Here is a 23,516-nt window from a genome sequence, read left to right on the forward strand (position 1 = left end):
AATTCCCATTAAAGGTGACATTCATAAAAACAAACAAAAACTGACAAACAAGTGTTTTACAGAATTCATTCAAATATTAATAATCAAACTGCAAAAAAATATTTTTTTAATTAGTATTGTTTTTTTTCTTATTTTCCCGGTAAAAGTATCTAAACAGCCTTAAAACAAGAAAAACATTATTTTAGAAGCAGAATGACATAAGATATCAAGTCTTGTTTAAAAAAATAAAATAATAATTGGTGCTGTTTATGCTTAAAACAAGAAAAAACTATTTTCCAATGGACTGAGAAAGAAAAATTAGTTTCCCCTTTGAATCTAGTTTTTTCTTACCCAATTTGCATTTATTTTTTATTACATTTTGTATTTTTTATTAGCATAAACGTTACTAAATTTAGTTATATTTCTCCGAAAACAAGACAAAATACTGTGTCATTTTGCATTCTCAAGTAAATGTATCTTGTTTTAAGAATGTTAAGAATATGTGTATTGATTTATCGTAGAAAGTTGCGTTTCGTTGTGTCAAAGTAAGAATGGTATTCCACAAATTCCACGTCACCTGTGTTCACATGTCGTGACCTCAGGGAGTGGCGTTTGCTCCTGAAGCCCCGCCTGAGGAGGTTTCGGTCCGGATCGAGTGGACGGTACAGAGTTCTTCTGTAATTCCATTCCAAACGCTGGAGGAGCGTTCTGTAACTGTCTCCTGTACTGCACGAAGCTGCACATCTTCAGAACGATGGCCAGAATGTTCTTGCCCATGAGGATCCCAGACACTCTGTTGTCCTTATAGAGGAGCATGTTCCCTCCACGGATGAAGAGCGTGACGATGTTAATGGTAACTAAACTCAGGATGGGGTAAAGCATCATCTTATGAGGGCTGATGTTGACACCTTGCATACTGATCTCACTGAGCGACACACACGGCAGCACTAACAGAAGAATATAGCAGTAGAAAAACATCAGACCCTCGGCCCAGAGAGGAAGCCCTTTCTTCTGCGGCTCCCACAGGTTGGCCTGGATGTCTAAAACATCTAAGAGATCCACCATGACCCAGAACAAACGGTTCCTAATCTCCTCTTTCTTCTTGAAAGCCTTCACATATTCCATGTGGTCAATGCCGACCAAAATCACAAACAGCACGGGAATGCAGATGGAGAGCAAGAGCGTCAACGCTTTCCGTGCTAATGCGTCCAGACTTTTGCGGTCGGCCTTGTAGTTCTGATACACGAAATACACCTTAATCTCCAAAACAAAGATGTAAAGGAACCAAAGTATCATGGCGTAGCCTCGTTTTGCGGTCCTCACCTCGGCTCCAACCCACACAGCCACATATCGCAGCACAATGAGGAAGCAGAGGTCTCCCACCGTCACCATGATACAGATGCCGATCTTCCGCGGCCCGTGATTCTGCTCCACGAGGTACGCGTCTATCAGCGCCATGCTGCTCATGATGATGACGGTGGACAAGAACACATGTGCTTTGTTGGTGGGAGGGGGTGGGACCATCGTGCCACGGGCGGGCCGGCGGACCCTCACGACCCGTTCCCTGATTGGTGGAATTGGAGAGGCTCCCAGATGAAGGCGATTGAGGGAGTTCAGACGGTTCTCCCGCCCAACACTGTTCCCATGACTGACGTCCAGGATTCACCAACTAGACACAAATGAAATCACGGTGATCACCCAGAAGCCTTCATACATGAATCATCAAAGCCAATATATTTTAGCAGAATCTTTAAGAATCTTTAGTCTGGCAGTATTTCGGGCACAGATTCAAGATCTTCATAACTGATTAGAAAAGATCTTCCTCGTGGCTTTGAGCCAGACACGTACAGCTACAGGTGCATTTAATGCACTCTCACAGGAGACATATTTAAAAGAACATTTATAAACCATTTGGACATTTACTTTTTCCTCTAACTGAAGTTCATCATGAGATTGAGCTGTAGACCGTTCTCCAAATTAGAGCTGTAATCCATACAAAAAGTGACAGAAAACACAAGCTGTTCCTCTCTAGTTTAAATCCTGCAGTCCTGCATGTTTCTTCAAATTACATCTAAAAAAAATCCCAGAATATCTCAGGCGTAATCCACTTAAGTTTGAAGGGTGCAGAGAAGCTGCTGTAGACGGTGGCTTTCAATTTCAGCTCAGAACAGAGAGAAAAAAGATTTTCCTCCCTTTTCACCGAATCCAAGTAAAACTAAACTCACTTTATTGTTCTTGGAGAGAGGAGAGGAACCAATTACAGAGGAAAGTTATTTTAGCTGAAAATCCACTTCCAGTTGCAGATTATCCTGGTAATGATGCCGTTGTGTGTGGTGTGAATGCAGATGCAGTCAGGCTTCAGTGCTTGTGTGTGTCCCGACCGCTCGCCCCTTCATAGAGAATCTGCCATGTGTCTCACTACCGTCAATGATGCATTACCGCCGTCAGACGCGCTCAGATCCACCGCACACTGCATGAGGAACGCCGGCGCTCCACTGTAATGTGTGTGAGGAATCTCGTCTGTCTCTCTCTGTCCCTCTTTTCCCGTGTGTGTAATAATGAGTGTGTGTGTGTGCTCACGGTTCCTTCTACTCAGACACAGTGTCGCTCCTTCAACTCTCTCTCTCTCTCTCTCTCTCTCTCTCTGATTTGCTCTCCCTCTTCTCTCCTCCCTCTCATGTGTGTGTGTGTGTGTGTGTGTTCACTGAAGGCACTTGCTGTTTGTTCAGGTGATGTTCAGCAAACCACAGCTGGCTGATAATTGTGTTTATTTTAAATAGAAATGTGCCACTCAAACTGTTGAGATCAGACTAAAATGATCTTTATGAAAATAAATTAACATTTTGATTCTTCAGAAGGATCTGCAGAGTGGCAGGTGCTACACACACACACACACACACACACACACACACACACACTCACACACACACACACACACACACATACACACTCACACACAGCACACTCACACACACACACACATACATGCACACACACATACACACTCACATACACTCACACACTCACACACACACTCACTCACACTCACACACACACACACTCACACACATACACACTCACACACAACACACTCGCACACACACACACATACATGCACACACACACACACACACACACATACACACACACACATACACTCACACACTCACACACACACTCACTCACACTCACACACACACACACACACACACACACATACATACATACACACACACACTCACACACACACACACACACACACACATACACACACAGCACAGGCTTTCACACACTTTAACACAATTTACTCTTATCAGCAGTTCTTTTGCTGTTTATGAATAATAATATCTATTCTACTTCCTCATTATAGAGCGCAATAGTCTGGTTCCAGAAGTAAAAATGTCATTAATTTTCTCCATAGGGGAGTTGATTTATAATAATAACTTAAATCTTTAAAGACAGACCTGGGGTCTGGGTATCTCAGCGAGTAAAGACGCTAACTATCACACCTGGAGTCGTGAGTTTGAATCCAGGGCGTGCTGAGTGACTCCAGCCAGGTCTCCTAAGCAACCAAATTGGCCCAGTTGCTAGGGAGGGTAGAGTCACATGGGGTAACCTCCTCGTGGTCATTATAATGTGGTTCTCACTCTAGGTGGGGCGGGTCCTCTGCCACCCGGATTGAGGCGAGTCACCACGCCACCACGAGGACTTAGAGCGCATTGGGAATTGGGCATTCCAAATAAAAAAAAAAATTAAAAAAAAAAGACAGACGGACAGACCTTCCGTGAGCTCTGAGGTTGTTCAGCAATGGTATCGTCATGATATAGTAACGTAAACTTTAAAAAATCACATTAATAGCGGAATATCTAATGAAGAACTACACTACCCATGATCCCAAAGAGAAAGATCCACCAATAAGAGAACTGCCTCAAAAGAGCTCTGCAGCTCCGCCCATTCCCATGATGCACTGTGAATAATGCAATCGAGTTGCTCTCCATACACTCTCAAACTACTTATATCTGAATATTTTGAATTATATTGTTTCTATACTTAAAATCAAAAACTTCAAATCAGTAGTTTTATATTGTTTTTAATTTGATTCTGTCATGTGCGATGCTTCATGGGATTATAGTTCTTTCCCTCATTAAAGACTTTAAGTACACAGTCTTGTATCTTTCTGTTTTTGTTTGATTTTCAAACATTTTTTAGATGCTTCAAGTCAAAGTCTGTGATGTTGTGATTCACCTCAGAGCTGGCTGGTTTGGTTCATGGCGCACAACTCTTATGAAGGATTTTATGAAATAAAAATAAATGAGGAAAAACACTTCCAGAACTAAGACGGCTGAAAAGTGGGCGGGCGCTCTATGACCTCACTGTGACTAGACAGGTGAATTTCTGATCTCCCACTAGACGTCATTGATGGGTAAATATGGACGCTCATGTGTTGATGTGATGATGTCAGAAATCCAGGCATTTATGAACAGACTGTTTTTGCAGTTTATTTTCAATAGATGCCTTCTTTTTGGACTGGACACGAAGAATTGGGTTGTGGAGGTTCCAGTATGTTTTTATAACACACTGAGCTCTTTAATCTTAAATGATAAAGTTATGAGCCTTTTAAACAGAAGTCAGTGAAGAACCAAAAGCAAGAGATTTAAGATGGTTTGAGAGGGAATACACATGCCTCTCATTCAGTGTGAAGAGGAACCTGCTGCTGTTCTAGAGAGAGAGAGAGAGAGTGCTCATGATGGAACTCTCTTATTGATTGTTATCCGGTGAATCAGAATGGGGAGACAGCAGGGGGCGAGAGAGAGAGAGAGAGAGAGAGAGAGAGAGCATGATGGGAGTGAGTGGGAGGAAACGGACCTGTGGAAAAGAGAGAGGGGTAACAGCAGGTCGTGTGATTCCATGTTTACATTTACAGGCACACAGGTGTTTCACGTGTTCATTACTGTTAAATGTATTTATCAAAGTGTTGAACAGTCAATCCATTGCACTGCATGCTGGTATCACTATAAAACACAAACACACCTCTGTTTGTTGAAGCATGTCATGTGATAATGGTGGACTGTCAAGGTCATTGTCTGATTTCCAGAACACACAAATGGATGAGATGTATACCTTGAATGCACAGTAAATGGCTTTGGACCAGGAGCATCGCTAGGTCAAAACATTAGGTACTCGAGCAGATTTTGGTCCAGCCCAGTATGTTTTTGTTCAGAATTGCAGGTGTTTGAGGGGAACTGAAGCGGGAGTTAAGTAAATGTTGGTTATTGCAGCCATTTTCCTGCAAATTTAAAGATATTCATCTAGTGTTTGCCGCTTTATACGCACTAAAATGCTTCCTCATCTGAAACATGCACGATTCAAGCCTGGATTTTGCGTAAATGTTGGACGAGCCATCACAAAACATCTATCCTACTGTATCTCTGCAGCACGCACGTCGTCTGGGCTTCCCTTGCTATTTCGGTGCTTACCACAAAACTATTGTGACCCATTTGAATTCTACTCAGAATTTTCTAATGTTATAGAGGAAATCAAACACCTCAAACGGCCAAACAGCACTGATGACATAAAGAATAAAGAGTAACCTAACCACAGTAATAAGGAGCCATCCATGATCTTACCTATGCTTTTGGTATTGCACTGTAAATACACTATGTGGCCAAAAGTTTTTAATTAAAGTAGTTAAATCCTTTTTCTGGAGAATCTGATATTGTGAGGAATTAACCCTCTGCTGGATTTTTTCCGCATAACAGCAGAAACGACTTAAAATACTCCGTCATTTTTGGGCATACAGATAAGTGTAAGACATCATTAGAGACTATAAAGGGTCTACTTTTATTTGTGTACACTCACAATAACAACAAAACCTTGTGCTTTCATAAAATAAAGAAAATAAACAGGGTGTGCTTTCAGCCGTCTCCGCGAGCATCTTTCTGAAACACGTCACAAAAATGAACTGAAACTCCGTGAAAACGTATCACACAAACATGAAACATATGTCTAAAGAAAGCTTAAAATGTCTACTTTTAAATAAAACAATTCAAATTTAAAACAAATATTCTCCTGCAATGTAATCTGTATGAAACAAAGCGATGTACAGTTTCTCCAGGCTCAGCTAATTATCGCTAATGTGATCTCACCCACCAGCAGAGGGCGCTATTCATACGGTAATGTACTGAGGCAATCAATGCAAATGGTGAACACCCCCAACAGAGCCTTAAAAAACATCAAGTTCATCATCAGATTCATTCACTTTTCTGCGCGTTTGGAAGATGGCACGCTACACAGGTGAGGAAGAGTTCACATTTTCCTCAGAAGAAGAGCGGGACTCCGACGATGAATGTTTGCATTTTGAAGAGCGACTTGATCCAGCCGAGGATACAATTTCGGATGAGTAAGTCATTTAGTTTTACTTACATTAGTTGACATGCTATTTTATATAAACATGGACATATTTTACTAGTTGGACTATTTCCAGACTTGCCAGCCAGTATTCAGAGTATTGACATTTGAAATATGTCCTAATAGGCAAGTTTTAGTCACATTTAAATGTTGTTTCGGCTAAAGCAGGTATTTAAATTGTATGCTGTATGATATAAATATGATATGTAATATGATATAAAAATAATATAAATGTTTAGATTATATTTTAACTAGTGTTTATGCTGCCTCATTATCATCAACGAAGCTTGTGCTTGTAAATATCTGTTCGGGTGTAAAATGTGCTGTAAATATGCCCATATTAGTAAATCAGCATATTAAAATGATTTCTGAAGATCATGTGACACTGAAGACTGCAGTAATGATGCTGAAAATTCAGCTTTGATCACAGGAATAAATTGCATTTCACAATATATTCAAATAGAAAACAGTTATTTTAAATAGTAAAAATATTTCACAATATATTCAAATAGAAAACAGTTATTTTAATTTGTACAAATATTTCACAATATCAGTGTTTTTGCTGTATTTTGGATCAAATAAATGCAGCCTTGGTGAGCAGAAGAGACTTCTTTTAAAAACATAAAATCTTACAGATCTATAAACTTTTAAACGGTAGTGTAGGTCTAAAGTTTTTAAGTAAAGTCAATGTAAAGAAAATGTATAGTCAGATTACTTCTTTTAACTTAAACTTGATTTTGTAAATAAGCTACAAACAATACATTCAATCATTAAGTCTCCTCACATTCATTCTCTCTCAGGGGAGGGGCCTTTGTCTCTTCAGGTGTGAATCACATTAATATTCATGATCATCCGCGCCTCCTCGCATATGGCCTTTCTAACACTAAATGTGTCTTACCGAAGTTAAATGACTATATAGTTTTGTATGAATGAGTGATCAGGATGCTTTTCACATCATTTTGTAGCAAAAACTCTAGGCTACAAGATCCAGTTCTCAAAAGTCTTGTGAACAAATGTTTAGTATGTGTTATATGGCCTTATTTCAGTGACTTAACATTTTAGTTTTTTCAAAAACCACGCATAAACATTATTTTCTCAAAGATACAAACATGTACATACATGTTGCTTACATATTATTGTAGCCCAGTTTGTGCTGAATACAGTGTTTTCAGACTTTAGCCATTAATATGTTTTTAAGCAACTGAAAAAAGCACAAATGTCAAGGCATGTCAAAACTTCTCCAGGGCCCAAAACACCCTCAGACCCCAGAGGGTTAAGAGCGAGATGTTTTAGAAATGCCTGAGTATTCATAATTCATCAACTCATTTGCATGTCTTTCAGTGTATTCATATATTTCCATGACATGCTTTAAAAGAGCGTTGCGTTCAGTTCACTCTAGAGGTGTTTCCTTTTAAACAGATCATCACGATTAATTCATTATTCATGAGGATGTGGGACATCTTGATTGATTTGCTGTTCACTGTTGGAAGGCTCAAAGAGATAATTTCTTTTTTTCTTTCTAAATGAAAGCCGTTCAGACATCACATTTATTTCATATGAAACAAAGTTTCATATGTGGGTTTAACCCAACAATGAGAATCATCACTGCTGCCAGCAACAATTATTCACAGTAAACTGATGATATTTGTGCTGCATTCAAACTGCTGATGTCTCTCTCTCTCTGGTTAAAACGCTAAAATGCAACCGGCTGTATAATGATGCATAGTTAGAATAACTAAAAATGCTTATCAGATTTTAAAAGGGAGAAAATGCCTCCATATAGCTTTTGATGTCCAAATAAATCTCACTAGAATTTTGATTCAAGTTCATCCATCATTTTAATATGATCACACGGGAAGTCGACATGTCGCTAGGGAATGTTCCAGTATCCTGACATCCACCCCATTCTGCAGAATTACTGAAAAGTGTCTCTCATTATTCAGTGGTTAGTGTCATTCATTAATAAGATGAGAGAGTTAATATGAGTGCAGTGAAGGTTAAAGGCGTCACTGTGAGATCATCAAGGTCATTAAAGGGACAGTTCACCCAAAAATGAAAATTCTCTCATCATTTACTCACCATCATGCCATCCCAGATGTGTATGACTTTCATTCATCTGCTAAACACAAATGAAGATTTTTAGAAAAATACTCAGCTCTGTAGGTCCTTAAAATGCAAGTGGATGATGATACGACCTTTTGAATCTCCAAAAATCACAGACAGTCAGCATAAATATCATCCAAATGACTCCAGCAGTTAAATTAATGTCTTCTAAAGAGAAACGATCGCTTTTGGTGTGAAAAAGATCAATATTTAGTTCTTTTTAACTATAAATCGTCGCTTTCGGTCAGCAGCAGTATGCGCATTCACGAGAGGGCGGAGTTCACAGGGTCTCTTGTTGGCATGTTATGGATCTAATTTCACATTTTCTTTTTTTTTTCTCAGTTGAGACATTCAGGATGAGCACACAAACGCCCCATTGTGAGTAAACAAACAGATGTAAATACAGATCTAAACCAAAACTAACGAAGCTTCTGTACAGCGTTCCTCCTGCTCAGTTTTAAATAGCGCTGCTCTTCCGCGTGTGTCATATGTGTGTTTGTTCACGCATGAACATGCCAACACGATTACGTCACACACACGTATTGCTGCTGACCGGAAGCGATGATTTATAGCTAAAAAGTACTTACATATTGATCTTTTTCACACCAAAAGCGATCGTTTGACTTTAGAAGACATTAATTTAAACAGTGGAGTCGTATGGATGATGTTTATGCTGACTGTCTGTTCATTTTGGACATTCACTGTCCTCGTGTTTGTTTCTATAACAGGGCTGAAAGGCAAACCTTTATTCTTCACAATTTAAAGCCTCTAAGGAAGAAACTCTGGACTTTTCTCACACAGGAAATACACATTCAGCCACAACATTAAAACCACCTGCCTAATATTGTGGAGCTCCCCCTCGTGCCGCCAAAACAGCGCCAACCCGCATCTCAGAACAGCATTCAGAGATGATATTCTTCTCAGCACAATTGTACAGAGTGGTTATCTGAGTTACTGTAGACTTCATCAGTTCAAACCAGTCTGATCATTCTCTGTTGACCTCTCTCTTCAACAAGTGTTTCCCTCAACAGAACTGACGCTCACTGGATGTTTTTTGTTTTTGGCACCATTCTGAGTAAATTCTAGAGACTGTTGTGTGTGAAAATCCCAGAAATACTCAGACCAGCCCATCTGGCACCAACAATCATGCCACAGTCCAAATCTTTTGAAAATGTAAAAATGCAGAAAGTTTTTTGTGAGGGTTAGGTTTAGGGGTAGGGTTAGGGTTAGGGGATAGAATCTATAGTTCATACAGTATAAAAATCATTATGTCTATGGAGAGTCCTCATAATGATAGCTGCACCAACATGTGTGTGTGTGTGTGTGTGTGTGTGTGTGTGTGAGTGTGTGTGTGTGTGTGTGTGTGAGGGTTAGGTTTAGGGGTAGGGTTAGGGTTAGGGGATAGAATCTATAGTTTGTACAGTATAAAAATCATTATGTCTATGGAGAGTCCTCATAATGATAGCTACACCAACATGTGTGTGTGTGTGTGTGTGTGTGTGTGTGTGTGTGTGTGTGTGTGTGTGTGTGTGTAGTGTGTGTGTGTGTGTGTGTGTGTGTGTGTGTGTGTGTGTGTGTGTGTGTGTGTGTGTGTGTGTGTGTGTGTGTGTGTGTGTGTGTGTGTAGTGTGTGTAGTGTGTGTGTGTGTGTGTGTGTGTGTAATATATTGGACTGAGGCAGTAATATGAGTGATGTGTGAGTGTTAATCACAGTCTGCTGAAGGGAAACACAGCGATGAAGATGAAGTGAAGTGTCTTTTAGCTTGTGACGTGATGTGATTTGCAGGTGTCTGGAGCCGAACGGAAAAACTGAATGAAAAACATAAATAAATTACATCTGTTTTGTGAAGCGACCTCTGAGTCAGCAAGACGTGAAAAGATGGCAAATTTACATCAGCAAAGACAATTTGTACATGGAGCATAACGGCAGAAATAGCCTCATAAATCACATTAGCTGCAGCCCTGAGCGCCATCGATTACCTCCCGGCAAAATGAATGGGGACATTAAAGGCAAATCCCTAAACATCCACATCAGGAGCGTCCGGAGGGAATATATGAGGGGACCGGAGGAAGAGGGAATCAGGTCATGGCATTGAATGTGAGCACAATCCAAAACCGGTTCATTCTGGAGTTGTTCAGTTCAAATATAAACATGATTTGCTCTCCTGCACAAACTTCTCTGAATGAGAGGAAATCACTTTTGAAATGTAAAGAAACACACACAGTCAGGTCTGTAACAGTGTTCTGATTATGAGAGCGAGTCTGACTGCTGATTTGTGCACAGCGCTGCTTGTTAGTGGGTGATGTATCTTCAACTTATACACTTCATACTGCGTTTTGTCTTGATTTTAAATCAACACACTGGTTTTTGATTTATTAAGCACAATCCAGGGCAGATTTCACCATTAGTACACAAAAACATGATCCTGCTCCTGGAGCCGCAACACCAACTCAGACACAAGCGATGCGGCCGAAATTAAACAGTAATGAATCATTCGCTGAGAGTGTGAGAGAAACGAACCCCCGTGAGCTGACACATTTTTCTCCAGCTAATCGTTCAGAGGGAGTTTCTAAAAGAAAGACAGTCCTCCCATCTGCACATTACAGCTCAGACCGTTTATCATCATCTGAATTCATCTCTTTCAGTACAGTATCCAGATTTACAGTAGTGTCAGGGGCGAGGCCACATAAGGGCCAAGGTGGCACAGGTCCACCCAATCAAAACTGCAATAAAGCACCTTAAAACTGAAACTGAGAGCACTCTTATAGCCAAGTGAATTTAAATAAACAATTATGTAAAAATGTGCTACCTCCCATACAACGTGAATAACAATATGACAATTATGTTCATTATCCATAAGAAAATGTAATTTAATTTACAATAACATTACATAAATTAACATTTCCTAACTCTGCAAATAATTAAAAAGGACACATTTCACCAGAATCGCACTTCCCAAATATATATATTTATATTTATATTTTTTTATTTAATTACTGAAAATCTTAATATTGGCTAAATGAAGACTAATACTTATTGGGGAAATTAAAACAAATATGATAAAAATCCATCAGTTCCGTCCGAGTGACAGATAAAGATCATTTGTAGTGTGATGTGTGTAAATCTGGCACTCACAGTAGTAAAAAATAAATAAAAATACAATTATCCAGAGCACAGATGAGGCAGAGGTGAGAAACAAACCCTCCCATTATACATACTATACAAAATAAACATTAAACATTATATGATATTGCAGTAGCTCCACAAAGCACACACACAAATTAAATATTCAATCTTCAGGGAAGTAGATACACCTGTGTGCAGCTGGAAGACTGAACAGTGAAGTGTAATAGTGTAATAATGATTTATTATTATTATTATTATTATTATTATTATTATTGCTTCTGGTCTTTTATATTATTATTTTATTATTATTATTATTATTATTATGATTATTATGATTATTGCGTCTAGTCTTTTATATTATTATTATTATTATTATTATTATTATATTGCTTCTGGTCTTTTATATTATTATTATTATTATTATTATTATTATTATTATTATTATTATTATTGCTTCTAGTCTTTTATATTATTATTTATTATTATTATTCTTATTCTTCTTCTTCTTCTTATTATTATTGCTTCTGGTCTTTTATATGATTATTATTATTATTATTATTATTATTATTATTATTATTATTGCTTCTAGTCTTTTATATTATTATTATTATTATTATTATTATTGCTTCTGGTCTTTTATATTATTATTATTATTATTATTATTATTATTGCTTCTAGTCTTTTATATTATTATTATTATTATTATTATTATTATTATTATTATTGCTTCTGGTCTTTTATATTATTATTATTATTATTGCTTCTAGTCTTTTATATTATTATTATTATTATTATTATTGCTTCTGGTCTTTTATATTATTATTTTATTATTATTATTATTATTATTATGATTATTGCGTCTAGTCTTTTATATTATTATTATTATTATTATTATTATATTGCTTCTGGTCTTTATATTATTATTATTATTATTATTATTATTATTATTATTATTATTATTATTATTGCTTCTAGTCTTTTATATTATTATTTATTATTATTATTCTTATTCTTCTTCTTATTATTATTATTATTGCTTCTGGTCTTTTATATGATTATTATTATTATTATTATTATTATTATTATTATTGCTTCTAGTCTTTTATATTATTATTATTATTATTATTATTGCTTCTGGTCTTTTATATTATTATTATTATTATTATTATTATTATTGCTTCTAGTCTTTTATATTATTATTATTATTATTATTATTATTATTATTATTATTATTATTGCTTCTGGTCTTTTATATTATTATTATTATTATTATTATTATTATTGCTTCTAGTCTTTTATATTATTATTATTATTATTATTATTGCTTCTGGTCTTTTATATTATTATTATTATTATTATTATTATTATATTGCTTCTGGTCTTTTATAGTATTATTATTATTATTATTATTATTATTATTATTGCTTCTAGTCTTTTATATTATTATTATTATTATTATTATTATATTGCTTCTGGTCTTTTATATTATTATTATTATTATTATTATTATTATTATTGCTTCTGGTCTTTTATATTATTATTTATTATTATTATTATTATTATTGCTTCTAGTCTTTTATATTATTATTATTATTATTATTATTATTATTATTATTATTATATTGCTTCTGGTCTTTTATATTATTATTATTATTATTATTATTATTATTGCTTCTGGTCTTTTATAGTATTATTATTATTATTATTATTATTATTATTATTATTATTGCTTCTAGTCTTTTATATTATTATTATTATTATTATTATTATTATTATTATTATTATTGCTTCTGGTCTTTTATATTATTATTATTATTATTATTATTATTATTATTATTATATTGCTTCTGGTCTTTTATATTATTATTATTATTATTATTATTATTATTATTATTATTGCTTCTGGTCTTTTATATTATTATTTATTATTATTATTATTATTATTATTATTATGATTATTGCTTCTAGTCTTTTATATTATTATTATTATTATTATTATTATTATTATTATTATTATTATATTGCTTCTGGTCTTTTATATTATTATTATTATTATTACTATTATTATTATTGCTTCTGGTCTTTTATAGTATTATTATTATTATTATTATTATTATTATTATTATTATTATTATTGCTTCTAGTCTTTTATATTATTATTATTATTATTATTATTATTATTATTATTATTATTGCTTCTGGTCTTTTATATTATTATTATTATTACTTCTGGTCTTATATATTATTATTATTATTATTATTATTATTACAATTATTATTACTATTATTATTATTATTGCTATTATTGCTTCTGGTCATTTATATTATTATTATCATTATTATTATTATTATTATTATTATTATATTATTATTGAATTTTGTTCAGTGGCCATTTAATATTTTCACCACGTTAATATGACCTCTTAAGGTAAATTATTTAATTAATTATTTATTTAAAATTTAATCATTGTTTAAAAAACAACTATTTATTGTTTTTGTTCCAATAGGTTGTGGAGCGATTGCTGACTCATAATGGCCGAGGATAGGGGTATGCTTCATAATATTTACAATGAAATTAGAAAGTACTGACTTATAGATTTCTGGCCTTGCCACTGAGTAGTGCACACAGACACTAATGTGTTAAATGGGTCAAATCTGTGCTCAGGGTTCTGGCCGATAAAAGAACATTTACATCTGTCCTGTGAGTGGTTGAAGATCATTACAGGTTCAGTTGAGCACTGTTTGAGATGAGCTTTATGTGAGGAACAGACTGAAATTCAAGCCGTTATTCACTTTAAACTTCCCCTCCTCTGTCGCTCTCAAATCTCATTTACTGTATACAGTATATATTCAAACTTAGCACCTCAAGACCACACCAGGTCATATTAATAATTATATAATGATCAAATCTGCCCTGATTGATGAAATCCATCTCAGAACAGCATCATTGATTATGTTTTATAAAAACATATATTCTCACTGTTGGTTTTGTGAGTGATTGTTTTTCATTCATTATCTCCTCCATGTGTTAGGGTTAGGGTTAGATTACTCTCTGTAGTCGATGTCTGTGAATATGAGTCATATTGAATAACCACATGAGCTCATTTTTCTGTTTGACTGGACTCTGGAAACCAGATTGTACTGTTGATTCTACTCGATTCTATTGGTGAAAGCAGTATGTTTATGCTTTTATTTGACTTCTGTTTTGTCCTATCAGGAGTCATGTGACACTTCAGTCATGTGACATGTAAACTTTAATCTGGCTGCAGTGTTTGGAATGATGTTCGTGTACTGAAGGTTGTCTGTGACTAAAACGTTTATTTGCTGAACTCAAGTAGCTACTCAAATGTAAATGACATAATCTCACAATAAGTGATTTTATTGATGTTGTTGGTGAAGATATTTTGAAACTGTATCTTCCCAAGTGTTTGTGTCCTTGGCTTTTATGCAGTTCCCAGCAGGTGACACCAATCAACAGGGTGATTACAGGTGAGCTTCCAGGTAACTGCAACACAACACAGGTTAAAAGTGCTCAAGACCAGGAGCTGTATGTATAAAGGAGCCGCTTAGAGTAAAATTTTAGTCGAAAAGTCAAAATTCTTAGAATGATGTAATTTTACTCTTATTCCAAGACTTAAGAATAAGTGTGATTCATAAAGGTTCATAAGTGTTAAGACTTGGTCTCAACTCCTAAATTGTTCAAGAGTGCTGGATAGGTATCCTACCCTAGATAAGAGTAGCACAATGACTGTGTTAAGATAAAACCACGCACCCTCCAACAAATAAAGAGTGTGTTGGACTTATGATAGTGGAATTTGGGCAAATGTGTGTTGTAGTTGAGCGAAATGAAATCCATCAATAATAATTATTTAATTGCAGAACATTTTTTTTTCATTTAATAAATACATTGAAACTCGTTGTGAATTAAGCATTTGAAAAATGCCTAAACTAAAATGCTACATGCCTAAACTTCCAGAGGACTGCAACAACTAATTACTAAAATCTAAATATCACTTAAATTATATACATTTTTTTTTTTAAATCAATGATGAAAATAATCAAAAATGAATTCAATTATGATTAGTTAAATATCTTTGCACTTAGCACTGCAATCTCCGTCAGTGACACCACTTTACAGTAGTGAAAATGTGTTTCTATGGGAACAAAATACATTTGAAAAATGGTACAGAGTTGCATCTGGAAAGACCCAAACCCAAACACTATATAAAATGTTCAATAAGCTCATAGTTTTGTGGGGGCCTGGGTACCTCAGCGAGTAAAGATGCTGGCTATCACCACTGGAGTCATGAGTTCGAATCCAGGGTGTGCTGAGTGACTCCAGCCAGGTCTCCTAAGCAACCAAATTGGCCCGGTTGCTAGGGAGGGTAGAGTCACATGGGGTAACCTCCTCGTGGTCGCTATAATGTGGTTCTCGCTCTTGGTGGGGTGCGTGGTGAGTTATGCATGGATGCCGCGGAGAATAGCGTGAAGCCTCCACATGCGCTAGGTCTCCGTGGTAACACGCTCAACAAGTCACGTGATTAGATTCACGGATTGACGGTCTCAGACGCAGAGGCAACTGAGATTCATCCTCCGACACCCGGATTGAGGCGAGTCACTACATCACCACGAGGACTTAGAGCGCATTGGGAATTGGGCATTCCAAATTGGGGAGAAAATCAAAAAAATAAACTAAAAAATAAGCTCATAGTTTTGTGAGGGGTTTCAAGTACAGATTACTTCTGCAATTTAATGCACTTGAGAGATGTTTAACCCCAGCTCATAATGTACATTTTACTGATTTATTCTTATTTGTAAATATTTTAAACTCAAAGTCATGCAAGTTTCCATTTCCATTTTGCAAAACAGCAAGCGAGTCATTATTACTTCAAATAGGCCAAAAAATAAAAATAGGCTTGCACCAATGCTGCTCAACCAAACGGTGCGCTATGATAAAATATTACTGATATGTTGAACGTCAAATTTCCCCCAAAATGGAACCGTGTTTAACAGAAATCTTACATGTAGCTGTAATGGGATTACAACTGTTTGTCTTATCATTTCATTTTGTAATTTAAATTGTCCATGTGGAGAAATGTTGTTTTGATTATGTGAAAAGCATACGCAATTTAAATTGCAAGATTTTGCATTTTGACTTTTTGTAGCCTTTAATTTTCACATTTTTTGAGGACAACATTCTGCAATATGTGGAATAATGTTTTAAAATACAGGAAATTAAATTAGGCTTTCTCATTTGATTAATCAAAGAATTAATCATCAGAAAATAACCTACTATCAAAACATTGTTTTATAATGTGTTGTATTGAATCATGAATGAATGAATGAATAGTGTCATACCAACTGGGACACATTATCCTTGCAAGCTCACTATTGGCTGATTCAGTGTTTGGATCAACATCATTATAGTCCTTATTTCACAACACTTATGCGTCACCTCAGTGTCACAAATGCCACTTTTGAAAATCTTCTCATCTGCCGCCGGAGGTCTCTCTCACATGAATACTAACAATTGGACTACAAATCCCAGAACCCACATACCTGGTCTGATTGTACATACACCTGTTCCCCATTTAAAGGAATATTTAAACGCTGAGCAAACTAGAATCAATGCAAAGTCTTGTTTTGCCACCACGGCTACATTACTGAGCATTTCTCCACATCAGAAGTCGATTGCCTGTCTTTTGACCCTGGTTTGTCTATCTAGATATTGTTGTTACCTATCTGCTGCCTGCCCTGACCATTTGCCTGTTACTTACCATGATTATCATGAACTGATCTTCATTACTGTTGTTGTTCCTGGTATTTCGACCCATGCCTGTTTGTACTCTGATTATTCTGCTGTTTAATAAACCACACATGGATCTTAATCCTGGTTCTTGTTACACTCAGTCAGCACTCCAGAATCAGTCTTAGCTGAAAGTTGCTTTTAGCATCTTAATAAAAAGCTCCTACTCGGGCCTGGGTAGCTCAGTGGTAAAATACATTGGCTACCACCCCTGGAATTTGCTAGCTCACTAGTTCGAATTCCAGGGTGTGCTGAGTGACTCCAGCCAGGTCTCCTAAGCAACCAAATTGGCCTGGTTGCCAAACTCCTCATGGTCGCTATAATGTGGTTCATTCTCGGTGGGGCGCGTAGTGAGTTGTGCGTGGATGCCGCGGTGGATGGCATGAAGCCTCCACACGCGCTATGTCTCTGTGGCAACGCACTCAACAAGCCACGTGATAAGATGCACGGGTTGACGGTCTCAGACGCGGAGGCAACTGGGATTCGTCCTCCGCCACTGAGACTGAGGCGAATCACTACGTGACCACGAGGACTTAAAAGCACATTGGGAATTGGGCATTCCAAATTGGGAGAAAAGGGGAAAAACCCCCCCCCCCCCCCCAAAAAAAAGCTCCTACTCTTACACAAGTCCTACTCTTTGCTAAGAATTTTTTGACACTTAAGTCAAAGCTTAAGAATATTCTTAAGAGCATTTCTGAGAAATTTTATACATACAGCCCCAGAGCAAGAAAAGCAAAAAGGGCATAACACTCCCACCCTTAAAATGTTGCTATAGGACAACCAAAAGCAACACCAGCATACACATGTGACATAGGTAAATACATACAATATACAGAGAAACAGGCAGACATTTACAGCCTCAAAAGGGCATCTGCCAACACATATTCCTTTCCACAAATGTGACAGAAATTTAGATCATAACCCTGCAGAAATAAATTCCATTGCATTAAACGCTGGTCGGAATTTCTCATGCTGTGGAGAAAAAAACAAAAAACAAAAAAACAGATGATTATGACCTGTGTACACAATAAGTGAAACACTGGATGAGACATGCACATCAAAATGATTCAGGGCAAGAATAAGGGCCAGAGCTTCTGATGGACATCACATTTCTTTGAGAAATAGCACATAACTACCCCACTTAATCATCTTGAAGCAGAACAGCACCCACACCAACATCACTTGCATCTACAACTAGCTTAAAGGGCCTGTTGAAATCAGGGGCAGAAAGGATAGGAGAACTGCTTAACAATGCCTTCAGTCTTGATCTCTATACTTCCATGTGTTCATTTACTGATGAAGATATTAGAAACATTGTGGAACCTTTAGAACTCCCTAAATTGATGACTGAGCAAAAAATTCTCTTGATTGTGAGATAAGCTTGGAGGAGCTTGGTGAGGAAATTAATTTAATTATAATTTTTCTTTATTTATCACACATTTGCACATATACAGTGAAATTCTTCTTTTTCACATATCCCAGCTAGGCTGGGGTCAGAGTGCAGGGTCAGCCATGATACGGCACCCCTGGAGCAGATAGGGTCAAGGGCCTTGCTCAAGGGCCCAACAGTGGCATCTTGGCGGTGCTGGGGCTTGAACCCCCAACCTTCTGATCAGTAACCCAGAGCCTTAACCGCTGAGCTACCACTGCTCCCCCTGAGCTACCACTGCTCCCCTTGCCTACAGGCAAGGCTCTGGGGCCAGATGGTTTTGCCACTGAATTTTTATCTTATGCTGCAGAACTGGCTCCACTTTTGTTAGAAGTTTATACGGAATCATTAAAGAATGCAAAGCTTCCGCCAACCATGACACAAGCCCGGATCAATCTGATTCTTAAAAAGGACAAAGATCCAAGCAAGTGTAAGAGTTACCATCCAATTTTCCTGATCCTGCTAGATGGATAGCGAGGAGTTAATAATATTAAGAAGAGGTTCTGAGATTACTGGGAATACCTCTTTTAAGAGCTTAGTTGGTATTGGATCTAACATACATGTTGTGGCTTTTGATGTTTCAATAAGTTTTGTTAGCTCTTCATGACCTATGACAGCGAAGGATTGAAGTTGCTCGTAAGGAAAATTATGAGACACTGTTTTCTGAGATGCTGTGACAGATGATTGCATAATTCCAATTTAATTTCTGATGATTTCTATTTTATTAGTAAAGAAATTTATGAAGTCATTACTAATGTGCTGCAACAGAATATCTGGTTCAGTCGAGGCTTTATTCTTAACCAATTTAGCCACAGTACTGAATAAACACCTAGGAATGTTGTGGTTATTTTCTATGAGTTTGCTAAAATATGCTGACCTGGCAGCTTTTAGTGCCTGTCTGTAGCTACAGACACTATCCTTCCATGCACCGCGAAATACCTCTAATTTTGTATTCTTCCACTTGCGCTCCATTTTCCGAGCTGCTCTCTTGAGTGTGATCATTGTACCATGGTGTGGGGCTTTTTTCTTTAATTTTCTTTAATCGAAGAGAGGTGACACTATCAAGAGTGCTAGAGAAGACTGCATTTATATTTTCTGTTATTACATCAAGTTCTTCTTGAGTTTTTGGCTTAGTGAGTATATGAGACAATTCTGGAAGATTATTAGTGAAGCTATCTTTAGTAATCGAAAGAACAGTTCTACCTGAAGGAAAGCGTGATGTAGATTGAGTAACATTAGCTGATCGCAGCATACAAGAGATGAGGTAATTATCTGTGATGTCATCACTCTGTGGTAGAATTTCTATAGTATCAACATCAACTCCATATGACAGAATTAAATCCACCGTATGATTATGACGATGAGTTGGTCCTGTCACATTTTGTCTGACTCCAAGAGAGTTGAGAATATCGATAAATGCTAATCCCAATGTGTCATTTTCATTATTTACGTGAATGTTGAAGTCACCAGCAATTAAAGCTCTATCTACATTAAATACTAGATCTGATAGAAAATTTGCTAATTCACCAAGGAAATCAGAATACGGCCCAGGTGATCTGTATACTGTAGCAAGGGCAAAAGACGACAGAGATGTTTTATTTGTATCTGACTGTGTCACATTAAGCATTATTAGTTCAAAAGACTTAAATTTGTATCCTGTCCTCTGAGTAACACCAAAAACTTCACTGTAAATTGTAGCAACACCTCCTCCTTGACCCTTCAGATGAGACTCATCTTTATAACAATAACTTGGGGGAGTAGACTCATTTAAACTAATATATTCATCTGGTTTAAGCCAGGTTTCAGTCAAAAAGAACACATCCAAACTATGATCTGTAATCATTTAATTTACAATTATTGCTTTAGTTGAAAGAGGTCTAATGTTTAGTAGCCCTACCTTTATACAGTTGTGCTCAAAAGTTTGCATACCCTTGGAGAATTGGTAATATATGTACCATTTTTAAAGAAAACATGAGTGAGCAGGCAAAACACATCTTTTATTTCTTATGGGATTCATATTCAACTGTAGGTTATAACAGAATGGCACAATCAACAAAGAAAAAACTGAAATGACCCCTGTTCAAAAGTCTGCATACCCTTAGTTCTTAATACTGTGTATTGCCCCCTTTAGCATCAATGACAGCGTGCAGTCTTTTGTAATAGTTGTCTATGAGGCCCCAAATTCTTGCAGGTGGTATAGCTTTCGTCTTGGCAAAATGCCTCCAGGTCATGCAAAGTCTTTGGTTGTCTTGCATGAACTGCACGTTTGAGATCTCCCCAGAGTGGCTCGATGATATTAAGGTCAGGAGACTGTGATGGCCACTCCAGAACCTTCACCTTTTTCTGCTCTAACCACTGGAGGGTCAACCTGGCCTTGTGCTTAGTGTCATTGTCGTGCTGGAAAGTCCAAGAGCATCCCATGCGCAGCTTTCGTGCAGAAGAATACACAGAGTGGTGGTGGCGTAGTGGACTAAAGCACTGAACTGGTAAGCAGAAGATTGTTGGTTCAATCCCCACAGCCACCACCATTGTGTCCTTGAGCAAGGCACTTAACTCCAGGTTGCTCCAGGGGGATTGTCCCTGTGATAAGGGCACTGCAAGTCACTTTGGATAAAAGCATCTGCCAAATGCATAAATGTAAATGTAGAATGCAAATTGTCTGCCAGTATTTTCTGATAACATGCTGCATTCATCTTGCCAACAATTTTCACAAGATTCCCTGTGCCTTTAGAGCTCACACCCCCCCCCCCCCCCCAATACATCAGTCACCACCATGCTTCACAGTGGGGATGGTATTCTTTTCACTATAGACCTCTCCAAACATAGCGCTTATGGTTGTGACTATAAAGCTCTATTTTGGTCTCGTCACTCCAAATTACTGTGTGCCAGAAGCTGTGAGGCGTGTCAAGGTGTTGTCGGGCATATTGTAACCGGGCTTTTCTGTGGCAGTAAAGACTTCTTTCTGGCAACTCAACCATGCAGCTCATTTTTGTTCAAGTATTGTCGTATTGTGCTCCTTGAAATAACCACACTGTCTTTTTCCAGAGCAGCCTGTATTTCTCCTGAGGTTACCTGTGGGTTTTTCTTTGTATCCTGAACAATTCTTCTGGCAGTTGTAGCTGAAATCTTTCTTGGTCTACCTGACCTTGGCTTGGTATCAAGAGATCCCCAAATTTTCCACTTCTTAATAAGTGATTGAACAGTACTGACTGGCATTTTCAAGGCTTTGGATATCTTTTTATATCCTTTTCCATCTTTATAAAGTTCCATTACCTTGTTACGCAGGTCTTTTGACAGTTCTTTTCTGCTCCCCATGGCTCAGTATCTAGCCTGCTCAGTGCATCCACGTGAGAGCTAACAAACTCATTAACTATTTATACACAGACACTAATTGCAATTTAAAAAGCCACAGGTGTGGGAAATTAACCTTTAATTGCCATTTAAACCTGTGTGTGTCACCTTGTGTGTCTGTAACAAGGCCAAACATTCAAGGGTGTGTAAACTTTTGATCAGGGCCATTTGGGTGATTTCTGTTATCATTATGATTTAAAAAGGAGCCAAACAACTATGTGATAATAAATGACTTCATATGATCACTATCCTTAAATAAAAGACATGATCAGTCATATTTTCAAAATCAATGCCAAAATTTCACAATTTCTGCCAGGGTATGCAAACTTTTGAGCACATCTGTATGATGTTTATCTTCAATTGTTTTTTTTGTGTGTTTTTCTAAATGATTTAGTGAGAGTTTTGTGTTTGGTAGTTCGGTTCACCACTATCCTTCCAGGTTTTAATAATGCGTTGGACAGTTCTTAACCCAATTCCAGTGATTTCAGCAATCTCCTTAGTTAATTTCTTGATGCAGGCCAATAATTTTCCCCTTCTGAAACACAGTAACATCTTTTGCATGACCACGGGATACATCTTCCGACATGATTGTTTAAGAAATGAGAAGCTGCACACTGCATCAGTTAGGGTTAAAATAATTATTGCCAGATGAAACATATTAATCACTGCAATAATGATCCAATCGTAGGCTCTTAAGTATCTGTTTATTTAAATCCAAATGGCAACTTTTTTTTGGCCAGGCATTGTATGTGGACAGCAGGACTAAGTTATGAAATTTTAAATAACACTAAGCTATAGAAAGTCAGATTGTTTAATCAAATTTTTTATGATGTTTCCAGGAGTGTTGATTATTCATGTTTTTGAGACGTTACAGACATTACATCAGAAATTATCATAATTAATTCAGATTCAAAGTAATGTCCAGCATCATCCAATCACTGTCAATCATGTTAAAATAAAATGATACATTATAAATTCTGAATCTATGTACTGATTATCATTGTCTCATGTCTGTCAAACATGTTGAGTGATCCAAACATCATCTGCAGCCTGAAACTGAACTTTTGATCAGATGTTAGGAGTGAATGCACTTAACTGCATAGAGAGCTATAGGATGCTCCCTTATTCTCATCATGGACATCATGTTTATCACTCCAAGTGAATGGAGTTTTTAAAATGGTGTATCAAATGAAACTAGAGACTCTGCTCTTTACAACCAAACAGATTTCAATTAAAAAATGTAGAGATTTCTTACCAGAGGCACTTTTGTTGGCACTGCGTTTGTAGAAGCGCTTCAAATCGACGGCATGCTGT

At 36.7% G+C, this 23,516-nt stretch overlaps 1 protein-coding gene across 1 annotated transcript; it reads right to left on the reverse strand.

Annotated features, from left to right (window-relative positions):
• Positions 1–412: 412 nt before the first annotated feature.
• LOC127411974 (transmembrane protein 121-like) lies at positions 413–1,503 on the reverse strand. The gene has a single exon (XM_051647975.1). It carries the CDS (start codon positions 1,501–1,503, stop codon positions 553–555), a length of 951 nt encoding a protein of 316 aa, XP_051503935.1. The 3' UTR covers positions 413–552.
• Positions 1,504–23,516: the final 22,013 nt, after the last annotated feature.

This window comes from Myxocyprinus asiaticus, chromosome 21 (genome assembly GCF_019703515.2).
Source record: "Myxocyprinus asiaticus isolate MX2 ecotype Aquarium Trade chromosome 21, UBuf_Myxa_2, whole genome shotgun sequence".
Lineage (NCBI taxonomy): Eukaryota > Metazoa > Chordata > Actinopteri > Cypriniformes > Catostomidae > Myxocyprinus > Myxocyprinus asiaticus.